Source organism: Camelus bactrianus, chromosome 3, assembly GCF_048773025.1.
Source record: "Camelus bactrianus isolate YW-2024 breed Bactrian camel chromosome 3, ASM4877302v1, whole genome shotgun sequence".
NCBI lineage: Eukaryota > Metazoa > Chordata > Mammalia > Artiodactyla > Camelidae > Camelus > Camelus bactrianus.
In genome coordinates, this window is record NC_133541.1 from 42,358,121 (window position 1) to 42,380,855 (window position 22,735).

The following is a 22,735-nucleotide window of genomic DNA, read 5'->3' on the forward strand; positions in this document are numbered from 1 at the left end:
AGCTTTTCATTTCTTGCTTGAATTTCTGTTCCAGGGGATTAAGAGAAGAGAAGTCATTAAGTTCCCCATTAGAACTCAAAGCTGTGTATAATTCCACATACTAAACATAACATAAGCCAGTTGTGAACATGTCTTAATATTCAGTTTAAAATTTGCAGAGTGATTTGGTGTTGCCTAATGCTTAGAAGTGACTGTTTCTGTGACAAGAGACAGATATCTCCATCAATGTGTCTTAAATTTGCTTTAGTCAGTACACTAGAGAGTCATCTGTTTGAGGCGTTAGGATCCTGAATACTTTTCATCATGAAGATCCAGAATGTGCCACCATGTTGACATTTTGTCCAAATATAGAATTCTATCATTTCCCAACCCACTTCCCACCCCCACCCCCTCCACCATTTTATCCATGGCAAAGATCCTGATTCAGTAGGTCTGATGTGATACCTTAGCATCTATTTTTCATGACGTGACTCATGAGTTTTGATGTACTTCTAATTCTGAGAACCACTGGGATAAGAGAGTTTTGATATTGGGGTAAATCAAAACTAAATTAGAACCAAATCAAACAGCAGACAGAGAAAAGCCAAAGACTTGGACAGTGATCCTTCATGTTCGTGAATTCGCCTTTGCTCTCCTATGACATTATATAATTAAGGTAGGAGGGCAAATCAAATTCACACATCCCTAGCTGGGAATGACAGACAATTAAACTGTTTCACTTTTTTCAACAGATAATTTCTCTTTCCCTGAAGGCTTGAAACTTTGAAAAATTAAGCTTTGGTAATAAAATGCTCACAAAGATTAATTATACAGCTGTAAAAGTTATAGCATTTATAATTATAAATATAAATAAGGGTAAAAAATATGGTAGGTTTTGAAACACTTCAATGGACCATTTAATTTACATACACAGATTCTGGTTCCTTCCCAATTGGAGGATTATCTAGTAGCAAGTATATAAATACATGAATTATGTTTCTCTTTGCATACCTTTTCAAAGCTAAATGCTGAGAAATTTGTCTTTGATTATAGACAGATATTAACAAGTAAATAAATTCTGTAAACCTATGTCTTATACAAGGCTCAGGCAACACTTTAATGCACATAATCAAGACATGTTAGGATTAAGCATTTAAACTTTAGCATTAAAGTTTAATAAATGAATCTGCTCTTTTGTGGGAGGGTTGTTCTAGACGTTAATTTCTTGGTTTATGTATAGTGTACATGTCTTTATTCATAAAATATTGAGTTGTGTTTAGAGTAAATTTATGTTTTATCTGTCAACGAGTTATCTTTGCGTTTTTATGACTGCGGGTGTTTTCTCCACAGTCACATGAGAAGGTTTCTAATTTTTATTACTCAGTTAATTTTTTATTCCTACATTATAGAATTTTAGGGTTAAGGAAATGGAGAAGTGACTTGCTGGAGGACACATAGTTTTACCAAACAGTGCCTAGAACTGAAGTCTTCTGAATTCTAATCCTGGATTAGGGAACTCCCCACATCTTAACTCATGCGTAGACAAGTTGAGATTATTTGCAGTAAAATTTTGTCTGTGGGCCATTTACCCTCTGCCATGCCTCCTCCCTCCCCTGTACTCTCAAAAATAATTCTAATACTAATTTACAAAAAAGACAACAACAAACATTAGTAGATATCTCTCCAGCTGGGCAAGAACGGAAGTCTATGTTTGTAAATTAAATGATTCATTAAAGAAATTTTAAAATCCATTATAGTGTTTTAAACACCATTAGATTTTAAGGAAAAAAAATGCATCATGTAATTCAAGTCAAATCAAAGTGATTCCTGGATTATGCTTTCTCCTACTTTTCTTAGTATGGAAAAACAACAACAACAACAACAACTGTATCCTGAAGTTTTTGAGAGCATGTGAATCTTGACCCCTTTGTCACTTCAGGCCAAGGAGATGACTGAGATTTTCTTCCAGCCTCCAAACCTAATTCAAATCTACTTAAAGTATTGGGGCATTTATTTGGCAAACAGAAACTCCAAATCTCATGGCTCTGGTCTTAGCAGCAAAGGGAAGCATGACTTCATTGTGCCACAGGACAGTGAGCGCTGATCCATGTCCTTCTGGGGTAGGACTCCATGTGAGTCTTGGCCCTCAATGCCCGACAGAAAACAATGTGAAAAATCACAGCTAAATGGGGAAAAATAACCACTGTTGAAGATGGATAACAGATTTTTTTAGCTTAGTCATCAGAAGGAACAGTGAGAATGGTAATCAGAAGCTTGTCAGAGTTTTCCCTAAGAAGAGGATGCGTTTAGGTAATGAATCTTTAGCTGTCCTTGTGCAGTTGTGTGTATCTGTGTCTGTCTTTCCCTTAGAATCAAGGAGATGAGCTGTATCCCTGGCGGATACAGATGTAACCCCAGTAGTTAACTCTTTACAAAATTGTGTGTCCTTAAATTTTCCCGTAAAATTGAAACATGCTAACAAATGCCTGCAAACATCCTAGTATCCTTCCTTAAAGTTACCTTTGATTTAGGGTTGATACTTGCTGCCACTACCTTGATGCCTTCAGGGTTCAACTTTAGCTTAAGGTACTAGAATATATTCTTTGGCAGGGGAGACAACTGGGAGACTGGATTTAGCAGTGTGGCTGTGGACATACCCATTCTGAATCTGTTTCTCCCCCTGTAGAAAGGATCATGAGCTATACTCACTTCCAGGGGACATTGTGAGAAGAAAATGAGATAGTGCCTGAGGATGATCTATTAGTGGTTCCTTTTTGATAGGATTCCTTTTCTTGGTGAGGTGGAAGGGAATACCTTTTTTTCCCTCCCTCTTCCCTGCCTTCCTCCCAGTAATTGATTGCCTGCCTGATAGTTGCAAACTCTGGCTAGGTGTTAGGAAGCAGTGGTGAATAAGGGCAGATAAAATCCTTGCTCTTTGGGAGCTTAAATATCTACCTACTTGCCTAGTCCCTGCTTGGAACAGCTTTCTCTGCCTTTTAGAAGAGCCAGGCACTCGAGCTCTTCCTAACAGGCCATTCATTCCCAGGGCCATTCTTCCTCGTTCTCTTGCCCAGTCTTCAAATGATGGCCTTCCTTAAGGCTTTATCTTAGATGCTCTTTTTACCCTGTACTGCCTTCCATAGTGTATCGAGCTTCCTACTTGAAATCCTTTCCCCTCTTCTCTGCTGGCTGTCTCAAAGGTACTTCAAATTCACCGTGTCTAAAACTGAACTGATCTAAACCCTGCTCCTCCCAGCTCCAAATCTGGTCCTACTCTAGTGGTCTATGTGTCAGTCAGTGAGTTGTCCAGTATTTCGTCCACTTGTTTAATCTAAAAACCCATGTCTCGATTCCCTGATCCTCCCATACATCATGTATCTACTTCTTTACCAAGTTCTGTTGCTTTTATATCTTAAATTTCTGTCAGATTCTCCATTTCAGTTATCACAGCTGTTTTTTAAGCTACTGTTATCATCTTTTGTACAGACCATCAAAATATCACCCTCACTGTTGTAGTCTTTTTTTTTTAATTGAAGTGTAGTCGATTTATAGTGTTGGTTAATTTCTGCTGTACAGCACAGTGGTTAGTTATACATGTATGTATACATATGTATATGTATTTTTTCTCCTCTTCATATTCTTTTTCATTATAGGCTTCACTATTCTATTCTTAAATATTTTTGCTCCCCAATCCATTCTCCACACTTCAGAGATATTTTTAGATTCCTGTGGTGCCAGAATTTTAAAAGTATGAAAAACATGTTCAGTGAAGAACCTCCTTTCTTTATGTAACATTCTAAACATTCTTCTAAGATATTTTTTGCATATAATAAGGAAATACTAACACATAAGCTCTTTCAAAATCTTCATTATTCACAAAAAAAGGTGGCACACTATGTATACTTTTCTTCACCTTGATTTTTTTCATTTGAAAGACCCTGGATATCTTTCCTTTGTAGTACATAAAGAATCTTCAAATTCATATTTATGACTGCATAGTATTCCATGATAGGAATGTTGAGATTGATGTACATCAGCACAAAACATCTTTTTAGAGTATTCCATTCTTCCACTTTGGATAACCTTGTCATGAATTTCCATTCATTATATTTAGGGAGAAAACTAAGCTCCTCACTTGTCAGGGCTCTTAGGCCCTTCTTCTCTTCTCCAGGGTTGTCTTGTATTATTCTCCTCATCCTGCATGGACATGGACTGCCTTTTGTTTCATCCATGTACTGTGTTCCTTCCTTCCTGAGACCTCAGCTCAAGCTCTTAGTCTCACTGCAGACCCAGTCCTTCCTTTTCCTGCTTTTAATTAGCTTCTGAAGGCAGATCTTAGCTCAAATTCCATTTCCTCGAGGTATGCTTATTCTCCAAGGTCAAGTCAGAGCTCTCTGATACAGTTTCCTGGCACTTTGTCCTCTTCTATGAACAATTAATTCACTTTTTATTATATTTTTATGTGTGATTATTACATTAGTATTTATCTCACATGCTTCATGTAGTGGGTTGCAACCCATTATGCATTATGAAATCTCTTTAAAAAATTGTGACAAGCCTGTTAAAAATGAAATATAGAAAGTATAGAAAATATCAGGCCTCTTCATTATAGTAAGGGTATGTTTTCATCATACATTTGCTTAAGATTAATAGATGTGGTCATATAACCACTCAGATATCTGAGTGTATTGGGCATGATGTAAATTATATTTCTTATTGTGGGTCTTAGTCAAAAAAGTTTGAAAGTCATTGAACTAGATGGTAAGTTCTGTGAGGACGGGACTTCTATTTTGTACACCATTCCATCCTCAAGTCTAGCAGAGGGCACTCAGTAAATATGTTGGCTGAATGAATGAGTGCACACTTCTTCAGAGAGATTCACAGCCTTGTTGCCTTCCTCTTAGGGACTAATGGATCTTGGTGCTAAGCAGGTGTTAGCGATTATTTCCTTGGCCAGCTGAGTCTACTTTAGATCATTAAAAGAAAAGAAATGTAAAACCACACCTATGAATGTATTTTTTTAAGGGTCAAAAGAAGATGAAACAAATGAGATGAGATGAAACAAATTGATGAGAGGTTTTAGATTTAGTTTTTGTATTGCTAATGAATCTTAGGCCTTGAATGCCATTTTATTTTATTTTCTTAATGAATAATGAAACTTAGTTTTCACCTGCCTAAATATGTGGGTAATTTTTGAATTTCTAAGGTAGTCTGCACGCAGGGCTTGTTACATAGCTGTTATCTTTTGTGTGTACTTCAGCAATAAAATATTTATGCAGTTTGGCAAGGTGATACTACAACCTGGTTTAGTACAACAGCTGCACTGCCTGTTCCCATGTGGCTTGATTTCCCTTTTTAATCTTCAGTTTTCTGCAACTAGAGACTTACGTCAGCATGTAGTTTATACAGCAGCAGATAATGGTGAAAGCTTCTTGAATTAACATAGTAAAGAGAAATACTCTGCTCAGTTTACTTGGTTTCATATTTTTCTAATGTCTTTGAGAAACATTTTCCTAACATGTCCTATACAGTAAAGCTTTATAAACATCACGTATTTAGTGTGAGACATTTTTAAGAATTTTTTTTCTTTAGAGAACCTGTAAACTCCTTTCCAAAAGTATAGTCTCTGATCTTAAAAAAGGGAAATATCTCAGTTCTAAAGTCATTGCCTTCTGGCTTAGCACAAATCAGCAAAGTCCTGGAAATAAAAGAATAATTTTTACATTTATTTTCAGTCATACATTTGTATGTATATTGAAATTGAGATTGGATTAAAAAGTGTTTAGGCAAAAAGCATAGAATCTTAATTCTTCTCAAGTTTATTGTCAGAGCCCTTTTAGCACAGAGTTTTTACCTAGCATATGTGTTATTTTTTCTTTCTATTCTAGGTGCTCCTGATCCAACAGCAGGTGCTAGTATAGATGATGAAAACTGCTGGCACTTAGATGAAGAGCAGGTTCAAGAACAGGTTAAACTGTTCCTTTCCCAGGGCGGGTACCACGGATCAGGGAAGCAGCTTAATTTGCTCTTTGCAAAGGTATGACTTTTTTAATTTTTAAAGAAATATTCTAAATATATACATATACAGAAAGTGTATATGATCATGTTTACAATAGGATAAAGGCTTCTTTTTTAATTTTTACTTATTTTTTAAAGAATAGAGTATAAGTTAATCAACCAATAGAGGTTTCTGTGTTGTAATGCAAGCACTAATTTACTTAGGTATCCTTAGACAAGATGTGAAACATTTTTGTATTTCTTGGTTCTTATTTAAAAAGTGGTGGCAATTTATACAATTTTGAAAAACAGTTCAATACTGAAAACAAAATAAATAGCTTAATGTTATTTAAAATGCCATCTTTTCAAGTTTTTTTCTTTTTCTAGTTAATTTTCCCAAGTAGAACATAACTTTGAATACAGCTCTTAATATGTGCTTTATATATTTAGTTTAATAATGTCATTATCTTTAAATTAGTTTCAAGAGCCTAAATTTTGGAGTCATACAGATGTGGATTTAAATCTCAGTTCTAAATCTTACTGTGTATATGAACCTTGACAAATTTTTTAAGGGAGTTTCTTCATGTATAAAATAAGCTAATAATAGCATATCCTTTCAAATTGTTGTGATTATGGTGTTAAATGGTAATGGTGTCTAACAGTTGTTATGCTTCGTAAATGTTCATCTTCATCACCAAAATTTGATAGCCTAAGAAACAAAGTTATCTTCATTATAAGTTCAGTGTGAGTAGAAGCTGTGTCTGTTGCTTTATACAGAACTTTTAGTACCATAAACACATTTCTGAATATGGATAAAATGCTTTCTAAATAATATTAAAGCAATATCTTTTCTTTGGGGGAGGGTATAGCCATCATTATAGGTAATGTATTCAAACTGGTTTTAAGGAAACAGGTTACTATGTTCATTGATACTCCTGTTAAACAACTTCTCTAATATTCACAACAGTTAAAAGTTTTTTAGTTCAGGAGAGTTAGAGTAAACTCACTGCTTATGGCCAAAAAAAATAGTGTATTCTGATTAATAAGTACTCTCTTAATAAAGATTTATCCCATATACCATACATAGATTGCCAGTTTTTCAGGAATTAGATTACAGTAAAAATACATTTAACTATAAAACTCTTTCACATGGTTTAGTCATTCTTTGGTAATTCACAGGCATTTCAAACTCTTTTAGCGTGCCTTGGCATCAACAGTCTGAAAATTAATTACCATTAGACATAGGTGTACTAGATTGTTGGTTAATATTTCTGGTTTATATGTTTGATAGTAAATCATTTATTTTCATTGCTATTGCTAACTGAGTAGTAGGTGAGGAATTCTACCAGGAAAATAAACATTAAATTAAATCCATGATATATAGTCACACTATTAAAGGTTTGGTATATTTAGACACATGGAGAGTATTTTATAGATTCTCATGTCAGCAGAGAGTACACTGTAGTTTAGTGGAAGCAATGTGACAGAGATATTAGGCTGGTCTGCAGTTGCCATATTTAGCCCTGTGTATGATGTACATATTATATATGTCATGTGAAGTAACAACAACATCTAATTTTGGAAACGGCATAACTTCTAGAGTTAAGACAGATCTGAGTTCTGATTCCAGTCGTTCACTTCACTCTTCTGAGGCATGGTTTTATAATTTGTAAAATGAGGATTATAATCTGGCCTACTTTATATGGCTGTTGTGAAGACTAAAAGGTAAGTATAAATGTAAAACTCTTTAGCAAGATGTCCAGTAAATGGCAACTCCCTTTCTTTCTCCTTGTTAGTGCTTCTTAAGATTACTGACAAAACCCTCTAGGAGCACAACCCTTGTGATATAGTATATAAGTGCTTTTGAATTCTCTAGAAGGCTCAAATTCTGAAGCCTCTGAGGGGTCCCATTGCTTGTCAGTGTACAGGCCTGAGGCAGGATCTATTGATTTTGAGGTTTGGGCTGCTTTATTGAAGATCTGCCATTTCCTCCTTCATTATTCTCTCACATAGAGAGAATTTTGAATAAAAGGACCCCCATCTCCTTTCCTACTCCCTATGACCTTCCTCCAGTAATTTCCTACATGGAGAACTGGCTGGGATTCTTTTTTGTTGTGCCCATAGCAGTACACACTTTGGAATGGATGGATTCGTTTAAGATTTCCTGTAGAGTGACTTAGCCTTGTGTTTCTTTTCTTCCTTTCTAATTTATTTGGGGAATGTAATGGAAGAGTAATGGACAGAGCTTGAGGTTCCACCTGAGAGGCCGAATTAACTTACTAGGTCACTGGTTCTGATTCTGCTTCGTGGATTGCTCCTTTGGAGCAAGAGAGTTCTTGAACCTAAGAGTCCGGTCCATTTCCTCTTACCATGGCAAACAACCCCTTCTAAGAGAATGGAAGTGTGCTGCTGCTCTTTTAGGTCACAAAACTTCAGTGAGAGAGAATCTAGTGAAATTACTAATTTACCTCAAAAACAGAAGGACTCGTCAACTCTGAATATACTGAAAACCACTGAATAGTACAGTTTAAATTGGAAAATTGTATGGTATTTGAATTAAAGCTCAATAAAGCTTTTTTTTAAAAAAACTGAAGGACAGATGCTATTATTATAAACATTATCAGATCAACTTAGAAGATAAGAATTCTCAGTATACTGCATTAGACTCTGCTGCTCTGGTGGTAACAGTCAGCTGGGGAGTCAGGAAAGTGCCAAATGATCTATCTTGTTTGTTTTGATACTGTTTTTCTGTAGGCTGGCAAAAACATGTTTGGGGGATTGGAAAGTTAGGCAAATTTCTTTTCCTCATGTGGATTCATAAACGTAATTTAAAAAATTAATAGTCACTTGTCTTACTCTCTTAAGTCACTTCACCACCACCACCATCCCACCCTCCCTCCTGATCCCCCCCCAATAAATAAAGTAGTCTGACCCTGTATTGCTGTTTATCTTTCAACATTTTTCTGAAGGTCTGTTTTTTCCCCACTAGGTGCGGGAGATGTTGAAGATGAGGGACTCGAATGGAGCCCGCATGTTGACTTTGATAACAGAGCAATTCATGGCTGACCCTCGTCTGTCACTTTGGAGGCAACAAGGCACTGCAATGACTGACAAATATAGGCAGCTCTGGGATGAGCTGGGTAAGTACAGATTACCTGACAGATTGTCCTTGAGTTGTGTATGGATAAAGACCATGGTTGAATGTTTAAAGAGCGTGGTCAGGGTATTGCTGAAGAGAGAGCTGCTCATATATGAACTTGCTGTCATTTTACACTGGTTAGAGGAGTAGGTAGAACGAGGACTTGGGCTGGCTTTGGCATTTGCAGGAGACAAGCTTGGCAGTGTTTTTGGGGAATTCTCTGGTCTTGAGGAAGGCAAGCACAGATCTGCCTTTAAATATTTGGAAAAACCTACATTATCTGAAAATATGTATTTGGGTGTAATGGAACTGGTTACTTATTTCTAGAATGATACTGTAATCAATTCAGCTAAAATTTGTCATTTTCTTCTTTTGCCTACGTTAGAAGTATCAAAAGTAGTTTCAATATTTATTTTATTTTTTGGCCATTATAGACTTGGATAAACTGTTAATCGTCAGATTGGAAAAGATACAGCAAACTCTTAAATCTTTATTGCTTTCCATTTCCCTGGTGGTAAGATATAAATATAGCAACTGGTTGAAAAAAAATGAGAAATCCACTAGTCATGGTCACTGGGAAATTTAGGGGGATGATTCTTGTTACTCAGTGTTCATTGCTAGGGAATAAATGATGTATTATCTATTAAAAAATCTGTATGTGACAAATGAAATTTTTGACAAATACTGTATCAATGCCTGTGTTAATTTTATTTTCTGAATGTATTTACTAGAAGATCCTAGTTTCAGTGAAATTGAATAGTAGGACATTTCATGCCTTCACCTTCTGTCTTTTTGGCTAGTGATGGACTGCAACATTCTGTTTAATCCCATGTCAAGTCTAGACCAAGGGAAACTGTTGTCTGGATTATAATACATGGAAGGGACCTTTGAGATGGACTGTTTACAGATAAGGAAACTGAAGTCTGGGGAGGTTAGGGGACTTTTATAGTGTGACCTATGGTTATGCAGCAAGTTGGTAAAGAACTGGACGTCATCGTTTCCCTTTTCCCATTAGTAAGGATATGTATTCAGGAACTTAGCTGTGGCAGACAACTTCTGTTTGTTTTTTAACATGTATGTCTGCTATTTGCCAACACTTAAGTACTTGTTGATCTTTCCCCTGGAATTTTTATTAAGTATCTTGTAATAATTTAATCTTAGTACTTTCCTCGGGTCACCTGAGATAATGGTTAGTGGTCTCTCCTTCAATCAGAATTTGAATCAGTCTGTAACTACAGTGGATCCTTTCAGTGTGTTGGATGTCTGGGGGCCCAGTGTGATGGTTGGAGAACAAAAGTGTAAATACATGGTTTAAACACATATTTTTATAGAATACTGATTGATTTACAAGTAAAGCCTCCTCAATTTTGTAACTCTACAGTGAATGTTGAATTGACTAGTTTGTTTATGGCAATGAAAAGGATTAGCATTTAAAAAACTATAACGAAGGGAATCATTTAAGGAAAAATTACTGAATTAATATTAAATGAATAAAATTTAAAGAGCTTTGGTACTTAAAGAAGCTTACAATTACAAATAACTAATTAGGAAGAAAATACCAACTGAATTTTTTAGTTACCAAAAAAAGTTGCAAGTGATACGTTAAATAAAATTTTCAATATTTGTGTTTAATCCATTAGTCGTATTTCATTTCTGCAAGTTGGCTTTGAAAATTATGTACCTCAACCCTCAATCAAAAGCATTAATTCTCATTAAGTGGAAGTTTTCAGCAGCTGATTCTAGTTATACCCTCTGATGGACTACTTCTTAATTATGGACCAGGCTTTATACAAGTTCTTTGATTTCAGTCCAGGATGAAGAATACCTATTCTTGCCCTGTTTTCTTCTTTCACAGATTACCCTCCCTACCCACCACCCCATCATTACTAGACTGCTGTACTTTCTCCTGTATACTCTGATGGTGTGTGCAGGTCACTTGCTATTTTAAGGAGGTCTAAGTTCTGGGAAGAATCTCACAGAGGAGTAACAATAGCTATCACATCTTAATATTCATTCACCAAAAAAATTAACTAAAAGTTGCTTCTGGACTGTAAAAGGAAAGAATTTTGCTTCTTAAGAAAATGGGAAAGTCTGACTTTGAGCCCCTGTACAGGGCTCACATTGCTTCAAGGCTCTGCTTTGGAATTAAATGCTGAGCACTGCCAGATGCCAGACATTGAGAAGAGGCTGAGTTTTGTCGGCAAATGGGATCTGCAAGTTAATTGGTGTTTTCTGCAGGCTTCTGGCTGTGAAATGAAATTGGAAGCCCTTTAGCCACATGGATAATACAGGACCTGAATACAAATGTCACATGTCACCATCAGGACCCACTGTGAGACAATAGTGTTCCCACTCCAACACTGCGCCATTACAGATCATTTAAATATGGGGATTACATTTAAACTAAAAGCCCCATTTGCCTTTTACTGCAATTTAAATGTCCTCTTAGCAAAAGCTAAGTGACAAATTAAATGAAAAAAGTGCCCACATTTTTAAAGCTGTAATGCAAAACAACCTTTTATTGCTTCTCATGTGCCACGAATGAATCATTATACTTGTCAACCCTAAACCAAGCCATAATTGGAGCAGCTACTGTTATCAAAGTAGGGCCGCTCTGTGACAGCTTAATAAAGCTGAAACTGTTAAATTAAATCTCAGATGCTTAACTCCTTAGCACCGGTGGATTCGATGGGTCCATTTCTGGCAATGGCCATTATGCCAGGAAAAAAAATTCCTGGCATGAAAGCCTTAATCTGATGAAAGTGTACAAGTAAGAGTATCCTAGCCAAGTAACTCTGCTTCTTGGCAGAGGGATTTGGAGGCATCAGATTGTCAGCCAGATTACAGAATTTTAATTTTTTCATAAGCTCAGATATCCCTCTCCCCAAGATTTACAGTTTTTTGAGTATATGTGATTTATTAAAATTTAAGTGCTGATGTTTCAAAATTACTTTTTAAAATAACGTATTAATTTAACTATTTCTTTTTTTCAAATACATATATGTAAACTTATTTGAGATAGCAACAGGCCAAAATTCTTTCCCCCATCCTCTGGCTGACAGAGGGAGATTATGCTTAGTTCTTTTCTGTAATACATGCCTGTGATATTCATTTGGTCTGAGTTAATTTTTGTGATTTACTCCCTGATTTTCATAATGTAGTATGAAATAGATATAGGTGCATACTATTAAGATCCTGTTTAGTGCATCTCATTTGCAGATACATTTATCTCGCATGTGAATCAGTTTTTCATACATTAATTTTACTTTCTCCACATGATACTCGTTTTCCCGAACATATGACAATCTTCTCAAGATGAATGTTGTTGTATTATGATCAGCTATAAGAACATGTGTACATTAAAATATTAGACAGAAAGCACACTGAATGGTAGAGACTACATATAGTTGGTAGGACTAGAGAACACACACCTCTTCAATTGTGTTCTTTATTCCATGCGAATTTTCTGAAAAGCAGATCACAGAAGTAACCCTTGGATTTCAAGGAACAACCCAGTGCTGATTGGTGGCAGGCACACCTACTGTTAGCCCTAATGGCTGTCTGTTCAGCACACTTAATTACTGTGGGGGTCTTTAGGGATGAGAGGATATATTGTAACCTCTCATCTGTGTTGATGGGTCTTTTTCCTTAAATGTCTTCCTAGACTGTAATTTTACTTTGCTTCATAAAACTATAGGTTGTGGCTGCCAGTCTATTAAAACCTAATTAAAATGGATGTCATTAGAGGAAACAGTTAAATAAGATTTAATTACAGTTTTAGCACAGGGAAAAAAATCTTAAATTTTCACTGTCATAATATATATTACATAATATGTTTTTCACCCCAAATTTTAAACACTTTCTCTCTGAACTGAGTCATGTGTTTTGCTATCTGGCACGTAAACCTTGTTTCTTGGAGGGAGGCTAGGCTGCCATTGCAAGAGCCTTGCTGCTCTGGGATGTGCTCACTCAGTTCACAAAAACAAGATGGTATCTCTGAGTTCTTTTTACAGCTTTTGATCTAGATACCTAACTGTGTGTGAGCAGGAATAGCCATATTTAGATATTTCTTTCTAGTTTGCATTTCCTTGTATACTGTTATTAAGCAACAGCTGTAATATTCCTTGGTAGGTTGGGTTCTGGGTAGATTGAGTGGGTACAAAAGATTCAGGGGACTTGGAATCAGGATAGATCTACATTCAGCAGTAGAGAACTTAGCCTGCCTATTGGGACCACATTTATTGCAAAGTACTAAAAATTACCTGCTCCGTGGACCTAGAACTTTGTCCCAGCTACCTCCCCAGGTACAGGTAGTCATGTCTGTGGGCCTCTTCTGCACCCACCCATGTTATCCTTGAATAAGGAGGAAAACATATACTTAAGTCACACATTCAAAATGGTACTCTAAGTAATGTAGGAGGGCCTTTGTGCACAGCCAGAAAGAAAGGCTCTGCTTTGGAGGTAGTTTTGGAAAAATTTTGGGGAAATATCCTTACATCTCTGAAAGCAATAGGCTTAGTAATTCACCCCACTGTTTTGAACTCCTTACTTATTTTCTATGGTAAATTCAAACTTAGACATTCCACGATTTGAAGTTAGTGATGGCTAGTAAACAGACTAAGGAGTAACTGCTTCTCATTGAGAACTGGAAAGCATCCCAGTGTAGTTTGCTGTGTAAGTTGGTACCTCACTGCTAGCGCCATAGAGAAAATAGCAATTCCCAGAGTGTCCTTGCAGCAAAAAGATGTCAGTACAGACTTAGTAACTCCCATGTAGCTGTAAGTGTAGCATGTAATCCTATGAACCACATATGAGGGATTGCTTGTCACCTACCAGTTTGTCTTCCCTGGACACAAGAGGAATACAGCTTTACCACTTACACCATTTTAATGCCTTCCTGTTAACCCTTCTTTTCAAAAGTCTTGTGGCTTCTCTATCAGTGTGTATTAAGTACTTGCTATGTCAAGAGGGAAAAATGTATTCAATGTTTGATTTTACCATTGATAATGGTACTGGGAGTATCTCGAGAGTAGGGAGATGCAGCCATCAGGAGACATGAGAAATTAGTACAGGCATGGATGACCTGGGGAGCACTTTGATAAGAGTAATTTATTCACATAGTACAAATATGTGTGTAGACTGAGCTTGACATGGTTTTACAGGATGTTTGTGGAGGGGAGTTGTAGAGAAGAAGTAGAGAAAATACTCCAGAAAGAAGGAATAACATGAACAGAACAGGGGTGAGCTCAATGGGGAAGGGTGTAAAGGGTTCAGACTCACTACCCAAAATGTTGTCTTTAAGATTTTCAGTCCAACCTTGTTATTCTTCATTGTTACTTAACTTCAAAGGGAGGAGAAGGAGAGAGAGTAGACATCAAAGGATCCGGATTTTTGCTTTATTTCCCATTTTGGTCCCACTACTAAAGATAACACAGATACCAGCACTTACTTATCAGGCATTATGCTAAGCACTTAATGCATGCATTATTTTATTTAATTCTTAAAACAACCCTGTGAGATAGGTACAGTTAGTAGCCCATTTTACAGGTGAGAAAACAGGTAAGGCACAAGGAGACCAGATAACTTGCCTGAGGTTACAGCAGCAAAGCAGGAACTTGATCCTAGTAGTCAGTGACTTAAAGACTTCACCATCAAACTAGACACCATCCTCAGCTTATTTTAAAAGGCCTCTCTGCCTGGCAGTCTTTCTGCAAGGAGGGGTTGAGGTGAAGCTCACCTAGATGGCATTAAACCCTGTAAGAGCCGCCTGGCCTGGTCCGCCCACCCATGGTCCCACAATCCTGATTGCAGCTGTCAGCAGAGCTTACCTTGTCTAGCTGCCATCTGTGTTCACAGGGACTCTCTAACTTCAGACTCGGAAATAAGAACATTAATGTAGAATAGCCAAATACATGCTACTGAGAAGTATACGATATAATAAACTTAAGCATATCATAAAATACAAATACTGCAGTTGGGATACATTGAAGTTTTATTCTCATTTTCCAGTCCCCTTTGTTGCGGAGCCAGTGAAAGCCCCAAGGTCACTGTCTTTGTCCTGGCCTATGTCATCTCATGTGGTCTGTGGGCTCTGCAGACCTCTCCTGCCCATGGGCCAGGCTGTCCTGCTCTGGAGTGGGATTGTGTGCTCCTGTCTCAGCCTCTGCTTTTTTGTTCATTATTCAGAGCTCCCTGTAAATACAGAGGCTTTGTCAATTGTATTGCTCAGGAGGCTTTGCTTCCCTCCAGCACTGTTCTCAGAATGTGTCTCTGCTGCTGGGTCCTCATTACTGGGGCCTGGTTTCTTTCTCCGTTGTGTAGTCCTACTGCTTTCTGTCTTTTAAAACTGTGAGACCTCTGTGTTCTTGGGTCAGAGGCCTCTGGGTTCTGCTCTGCTGTGGGAATGGGAAGAGGGGTTTATTTTATGCTGCATTAAGTGGGCAGAGTCATTTCTAGTTTGGGTCAGAAGTTAGCCAGAAGAGAGAATGCATGTTTCTATACAGTGGGCAAACCTATGATAAATCTGTCCTGTGTAACACTGTCAACCGTCCTTCTCTTGACTGCAGCTGCTGGGACTTAACTGTCCATTCAATACTCTGTATGGGAAAGAGTAGAAATAAAGAGAAACATTTAAAAATACATATTAATAGAAAAATAGTACATTCTCAGAATTGAAAGAGAACTTTACAGATGATTTGATCCTGTTTAACCAGTTGGAGACTCTTAATGATATTCATTGTCTAAATTATTTAGGTGTACAATTGGGTAATTTGTAACAACACTTGAGGAATCACCTTCTTGTATATTTTTATAAAACTCTTCTAAATATAGACCATGGAGATTTAATTAGAAGTTAAGATGCAGTACACGTTAGTGTTCTATATTATATATGTAGTGTGCTGGTGGCATTACTTATACCAAGAATAACTTCCAGTTACTTTCTTTTATGCTATCTTTCTATTTATTACACGAGTCCATTGGTAGTAGGTACTGTTCTCACATTTGTGACTAATAGGAATGTCAGAGCATTGGTATGATGTGTCCTCCTTACTTTTATAAAGTTCGCTCCTTACTTTTCCCACTTCCTAAGAGTTAGTATTACACTTGCCCTCAAGAAACTGCCACCAAAGGGCAATCTGGCTGGGGGAGTCTCCTTGCTAGAGTGTGGACCTCTAGAGAGTACCATCATGGTAGAGTCTAGGAGGAGTGAGTGAAAATGAAGAAAGACAGGGGGGGATCATTTCCTTTCACCACTTCTTACCCTGAAGTGGCAGCATACAAAAATTAACAAGGCCTGAGAAGCCTCATTGTAAGCTATCTGTGATTCCCAGGGGATGCCAGGAGCTGGAATGAAAGAAGTGGAAGCCAGGGGTAGACTGACGTGGCCACTTAGGCTGTTCTCTGTGTGCGCCGGCACCTAGCGAGGTGCTTTGGGAATGCTGTCAGGTTCAGACACTGCCCCACAGTGCCCCTGGGGTGGGTGGGAGGGAGAAGGGTACGGTGGCAGGAGGCAGTTCCTTCTCAGTCCAAGTAGAGTGGCTTTCACCACTTTGCACACCAGGCTTTCCATTAAGATTTCTCTGGAACAAAGGATTCTGAGATTAAAAGTGCATATTTGATAATGACTATCTTCAACAGGGTTTTAAATAGCCACTCATCCTAGAGGTGTACCAAAGAGTGACTTTTTACTTAAATAAATAACTTTCCCTTATGTATTTTAGAGAGAAGGCAGGCTGGTAAATGATTTGCAGCAGGCAAATTTTTGTGAGGCTGCTATAAGCTTGTCTGATAATTGCATAACACTGTTTTTAGTGTTCAGTTAAAAAATTCCAAATTGAAATAAGGAAAGGACTCTGTGTAGTATGTAAAATACAATTACCTTCTGACATTAAAGTGCTTGGATGAGTTAGTAACTGTTAACTGGTTTTAGGGCTATTTTCTCAGGCTCTGATCTAGAGACAAATAGCCAGGAGTAATGATAGTAGCGGTTGTGCAAAACATGGCTAGCTCAACTGTGTGCCTTCTCTTACAAAGATGACTTTTGACATAGAAATCCAAATCTCTGTGATTTTGAGTTATGACCAGCTGAATCTTGTTGACCTCAGGTCATGCTTCCCAGCCTCTGTCTTTTCGGGGATATTCAGTAGATGTCAGAATTTGCTTCAGCAAACCTTGAGGACAGAGTGAGAATCATTCATAATTAAGAATCAGACTTAAGTGATTAATGCCTTGAAATGGCTTAGATTGGAAACCACAGTCTTCCTTTGTGGATGAGCAAGGGCCGAGGGTTAGGTGGGAGGAGCCTAAACAGACACTTGGTTCAAATATAAGCTTGGAACAAGGAGAAAATTCTCTTAGGAGAATGCTGTCAAAATGCTGCCAAGACCACAAAAGTCTGATTTCGCCACACACATGTTTAAAGATGAGGTTAATATATCCAGCAACCTATTCACCATACATATTGATCATACACAGAAAATTCTCTTTATGGTCCTGTGAAGACCAGGTAATCTGACAGATTCTTGTTTGTTTTAAAACTATTAAATCACTCGCTGTGTTTAATAATCTTATTGTCAATTGCTGTCTACTGGGGCATTTAAACTAAATTCATGGCCATCCTTGTTCTTCCTTGTATTAGTGTCCATTTGATAATCTCACCCCCCCCCCACTTTTTTCCTTTTGCCACTAATAAAAACACAGAAAGTGGTCTGTTTTTTCCAAGTTAGTTTTCTAGTAAAGATAAGAAGAAAAATATGCCTGGCATAGAGTTGATGCTTGTAAATATTTGTTAATAAAAGATGAATGAATAATTGAAATGTAATGCTTGACACCTCTTTGGAAGCATTAAGAAGTGAATATTTTTGGTGTACTGAGAACAGTGATTGAAAGGCATTAATCTTCAGTGTCCTCAGTTTTCTTTTCCTACACTTCTAGTTTTTCCCGTCTTCTCTGCCCATGTACAGGTGAATCTTCATGGGTGCTGGTATACTCACAGACACACACACACACACACACACACACACACACACACACACACACACACGTGCACACACACATGCACAGTGAAATACAAACTAGAGTACAGAAGGGCAATGATTCCCCCTTGCATCAATGCTGCTGGTAATCTATTGCATTAATCAGCCAGCCAGTGGGACATGCATGGGGAGTGATTATACTATCATACACAGTACAATCAGCATGAAGCACTTGTCAAGACCAATACATCAAAGTTTAATTCAGTAATAGAATGAATTAGAGCAAAATGAAACATTCTGTTCTCCAAGAAACTCAGTACCAGTCATAGATTCTTTCTGAACTCTATAGAAAAGTCAGTGTATGAAGAAATTGTTTTTATGAATAAAATTGCAGTTCCAATATGACAATACTGTAAACTGTTTTCCTTGTGGTTCTTATACAACTATAGTGCTTAAGTGCTGACCTGATCATCAGTATTTTATAATCATGACCATTGGTAAATTCAGTTGTTTTTGGTAGGGTTCCTGATTTCTTTTGTTCTAAATTGTATCTCCATGGTAAGTGAAAGGAAGGTGGTTGTACCAGTGGCTTGGAGGCACTTATCTGTAAACGTGGTAGGCTGTAGAGTGCCTTACCAAAACAGCAGGTAAATTGCCAAGACCCTACTATTTAATACAGTGCCTTATAGTAGGCACTGCCATTGGGGAGCTTATAATCTAGTTAGAAAACAGAATGAGTAAGTGAAAACTAAAAAGCATTCCAAGTAAGACAAGTGAAGAAGTGAGGTTATGTAATGTAGGATGTGTTTCAGAAAATTTTGATGATAGATCTAATACTTTTCATGTTATAAGTCATTATTCTGTATCAATTTGTAGTATATAGTCAAAATAATTCTTTCCCACACTTATCCAAGCATGTTTTTTCAGAGAGGCCAATGGGTATAAACTCTTTGTATAAACAGGATTGTTTCAGTTTTAGAGCCTACAGTCGGAATATAAAGAACAGGGGTTATTGGAGCCAGACACTCTTGAAGTGCAATCCTTATATTTACTAACGGTAGCCCTGGACAAGTTCCTTAGATGGAACCACAATTTCCTTACCTGTAAAATGGCATAATGTGGATTCTTGAGGCCTAAATTAAGATGATTTAGATAATATACAACAATTTTTTCTTATTCCAAGAGTCTTTTGTCTATGTTGGGAAAGTGGGCCCAACGGGAAGCTTGTAGGAGAGCGGCATCCTGAAGACCTAGAGTATTTTCAGAGCTAGATTTATACAGACTTGGAGTCATGACTATTGGTTGAATCATGGAACTGTTTATGAAGATAGTTGAGTTAAGCAGCCAGTGCAGAGTATGTGGAAAATGACCTCGCAAGTCACCACAGCTCACATTCCTTCTCCTACTGTTGCCTGCCCTTTTCATATCTCAAAGTAAGACATCGTTTGTCATTGTGCCTTTTTCTTGTTTTCCTGATTTTTTTCTCTTTCCCTTCCTCCCTCCCTTAAAAAGGAGAGGGTGGTGAGTGGTGGAGGAGCTGGCTCTGTTCACTTCCTATAGAACCAGGTTCCTAATGGGGTCAGGTCATTTTTGAAGAGTTACGCACGTTGACCCAACAGCACTGACAAGTCAGATGGGATAGGAAGGCCACATATTAGATGAAGGCCACAGGTTTGCCTGAAAGGAACATTATCCAGGACACTGGTTTGCTGTTTTAGAATATCTGTGGTTTATTGTCTTTCTTGACCACAAAAGATGGTTATTTTACTTCAGTCTTTTCTCAGAGTCTGGTTGAACGATAATTGATTGTCTGCCCCTTTACTGAGGGTTTAGCCCTGCTCGACCTAAGTGATCTCAAAAACTCTCTCTTTACAGTGTCCCCGAGGCTTTACTTTAAAATTTCCCCAGAAGTATTTCAGTGAATTAGGAATTAGCCTACCAAGTTTAAAGTAAGGAGAATGTTTTTATCAGTTATTTTCCCAACGTAGATTACTAACATATTAAGACTGAATTGTACTGAGAACAATACTATAATTAGAGTCACAATTTTTGTGTGGTCTGACCCAAGAAATTTGGTGACTATAGTTTTGCTAGCACAACTAATTGTGCCAATGATCTCCTATTTGTGACTGCAATTAGGCATTTCATGGCCTCTAAATAAGTATAATTAGTTAATTGGATCATGCATGAAATTCTAGCCTCTTTTAATAGCCTCTGAGAACAAAAATAAATACAATAAATATTATGAATTGTTTTGTAACTGTGGAACCCTGGGAAGTACCAAAAGTGATTGTTTTACTTTGCCTGCTACTGTTTTGTAAAAATAAACATGATATTAAAAAGAAGAAATTAGAATTTTAATGTAACGGTCTTCATTTTTCACCTTTGAGACAGAAGAGAAGAGAATCACTGACCTTTCTAATTCTCACCTTTAGAGAATGTGGTATCGGTTGTCCTGCTCCTCTGCACACACCCCCCCCCCCCCGCCAATGCCACTGCTCCTGCGCTCTCTCCAGTAGCATTATACACAAAGTATCTTTTGGAAAACAGGGAGAAGAGCAACATTTATCAAAAATTCTTAAGTGTCTTTTACAGAAAATGTCCAGCTTTTATATTAATTACTGAATCAATTTGCATATTAACAAAAACCCATGAAGCAGAAAGAACTTTAAAAACAAATTTTATTGACTGTGGGAAATAGCAATAAATAGAGAATGGCTAGCTGATTTATTCAGTCACAAATCATAATGCTCCACCCAGCAATACACCCAGCAGGCAAAGAGCACACTCAGTCTCACACAAGTGCATTATCCCAGAAGTGCTGACGCAACTCTGCTCTAACAGACCTCATAGTAGTATAGCATCATATTCAGAGAAAACAGGTTTCTTCTGACTTGAATAATCAGTCTTGAATTGTAAGTTGAGCTTTTGATTGTTTATCTGCTGTTTTAATCTGCATGGAAATGACTTGTTTTCTATGCCTGTCAGTCCTGAAAAATGCAGTTTTCGTTTATTTAATTAGATCTTTTTAGATGAACCTGTGTCATTTTTTGTTGGATATACTTCTACACATGCAACATTTTCTAAGTACATAAGAATAGGTGGTTAAATAAACTGCAGGGTTTATTAGCAGTACATTTAGACTACTTCATGATTTTTGACAGTAATATACCACTTGTATTACACTGCTAAAATATGAGGTGTGGAACAATGATTCTGTCAAAAAGCTAAAATCATTAATCTTGGAATTCATGTATGCTAGTTAAACATATGAATCTTAACTTACAGAAGTACTTTTTGACCACATATCCAGGCAGGAGGCTAAAGGCCATAGTATTTAAGAATATTGATTTGGGGAGATCTTGAGCCCTGGTGTCAAATCCTGCCTCCCATCTTTAATAGTAGCGCAACATTTCCACTTGTCTCTGAACCTCAGTTTCCTTATCTGTAAAGTAAGGTCTTCCTGCGAGGGTGAAATGCGATAATGTATGTAAAATACTTCGCACGGCATTAGTGTGAAGTATATTCAATAAATGGCAGCATTTGTTGCCAAGTGGATAAATAAAGATGCCATCGTCCGCTTTTAGAAGTATGTTAGCTGTACTCGATGGAGTGATCTTTGTACCCTAAAGACAGACATTTTAAAACTTTAAATCTAGACTCTATTTAGAAGCCTAACATGTATAACATGATATTGTTAGGATTTTCCTTGAAGGGACAGGAATTAACATACAAATCAGCACTTAATATTGCACTGTGTGTTGGGATACCTTTTATGCTATTAAGTTTTCATAATGACTTTTGTTTTTTATTGACTTGTACCTCTTCTTATATGTTGAGTGGTTTATTTAGATTTGATTATTTTAACTAACAACATTCTCATGCCCATTGGTAAATACCTTTGTTTTTCATTTTGTAATGTAGCAGATTTATAATATTTCCTGATAATTGTGATAGATGACAGTGGCCACAGATGCTCTGATTCTGTCTCATTGAGACGTGAGGTCTGTGTTCTCTCATTTTTATAGATGTTTGACCAACAAAATACGACAGAGTAGATGTTCGGCCTGTTTCTGGGCTCAAGCCTTAAGTGACTAGCTGTGTCTACTTACTGTCTCTTAGAAGGTTCCATCTTGGGGCCGTGAGTTTTCCTGTAAAAAGTCTGGCTATCCTGAGGCTGTCACGCTGAGAAAGCCCACACTGTCCATGTGAGAGGCGGTGTTAGAATAGAAGAAAAGTAAGCAGGAGAGAATTTCTGACTTATAGAATAAGTTTGTTATGTCAATTAACTTTATCCCTTCTGTTGGAGTAAGTGAGATGTTTGCCCAAATTAAATCTGTATTATCAGGAAATGGTTTAAAACAGTCCTAGAGTATTCTACATCTCCATTTTTAATATTTTTTACATTAATTTTTTTCACTTTTATATTCTTCTTACACCAAATTTCGCCTAGCTTGACTTCCGGGTTTCCCCTCTCCAAAAATAAGAATTTGGGTTCTGATAACTTTTAATTTTGAGTTCCTATAGAAGACTGGAACCCTGGGCATTGAAACTAAAAAGGGAGGCAGAGTGAATGGTAAACCAGACGTTTTGGCTGAGATGCTAAGGAGGGTCTGCACAGGCTTCAGCACTGCACCCTGTGTCT

General features: G+C 37.3%; 1 protein-coding gene across 3 annotated transcripts in view; it reads left to right on the forward strand.

Moving 5' to 3' along the window:
• ZSWIM6 (zinc finger SWIM-type containing 6) overlaps positions 1-22,735 on the forward strand; it is a 175,332-nt gene that overhangs the window by 115,880 nt on the left and 36,717 nt on the right. For all 3 annotated transcript variants that reach the window (XM_074358801.1, XM_074358806.1, XM_010966253.3), the window contains exons 3-4: positions 5,868-6,016; positions 8,966-9,116. In XM_074358801.1, the coding sequence (XP_074214902.1) occupies positions 5,868-6,016; positions 8,966-9,116 (300 nt within the window). The remainder of the gene's footprint in view (positions 1-5,867; positions 6,017-8,965; positions 9,117-22,735) is intronic.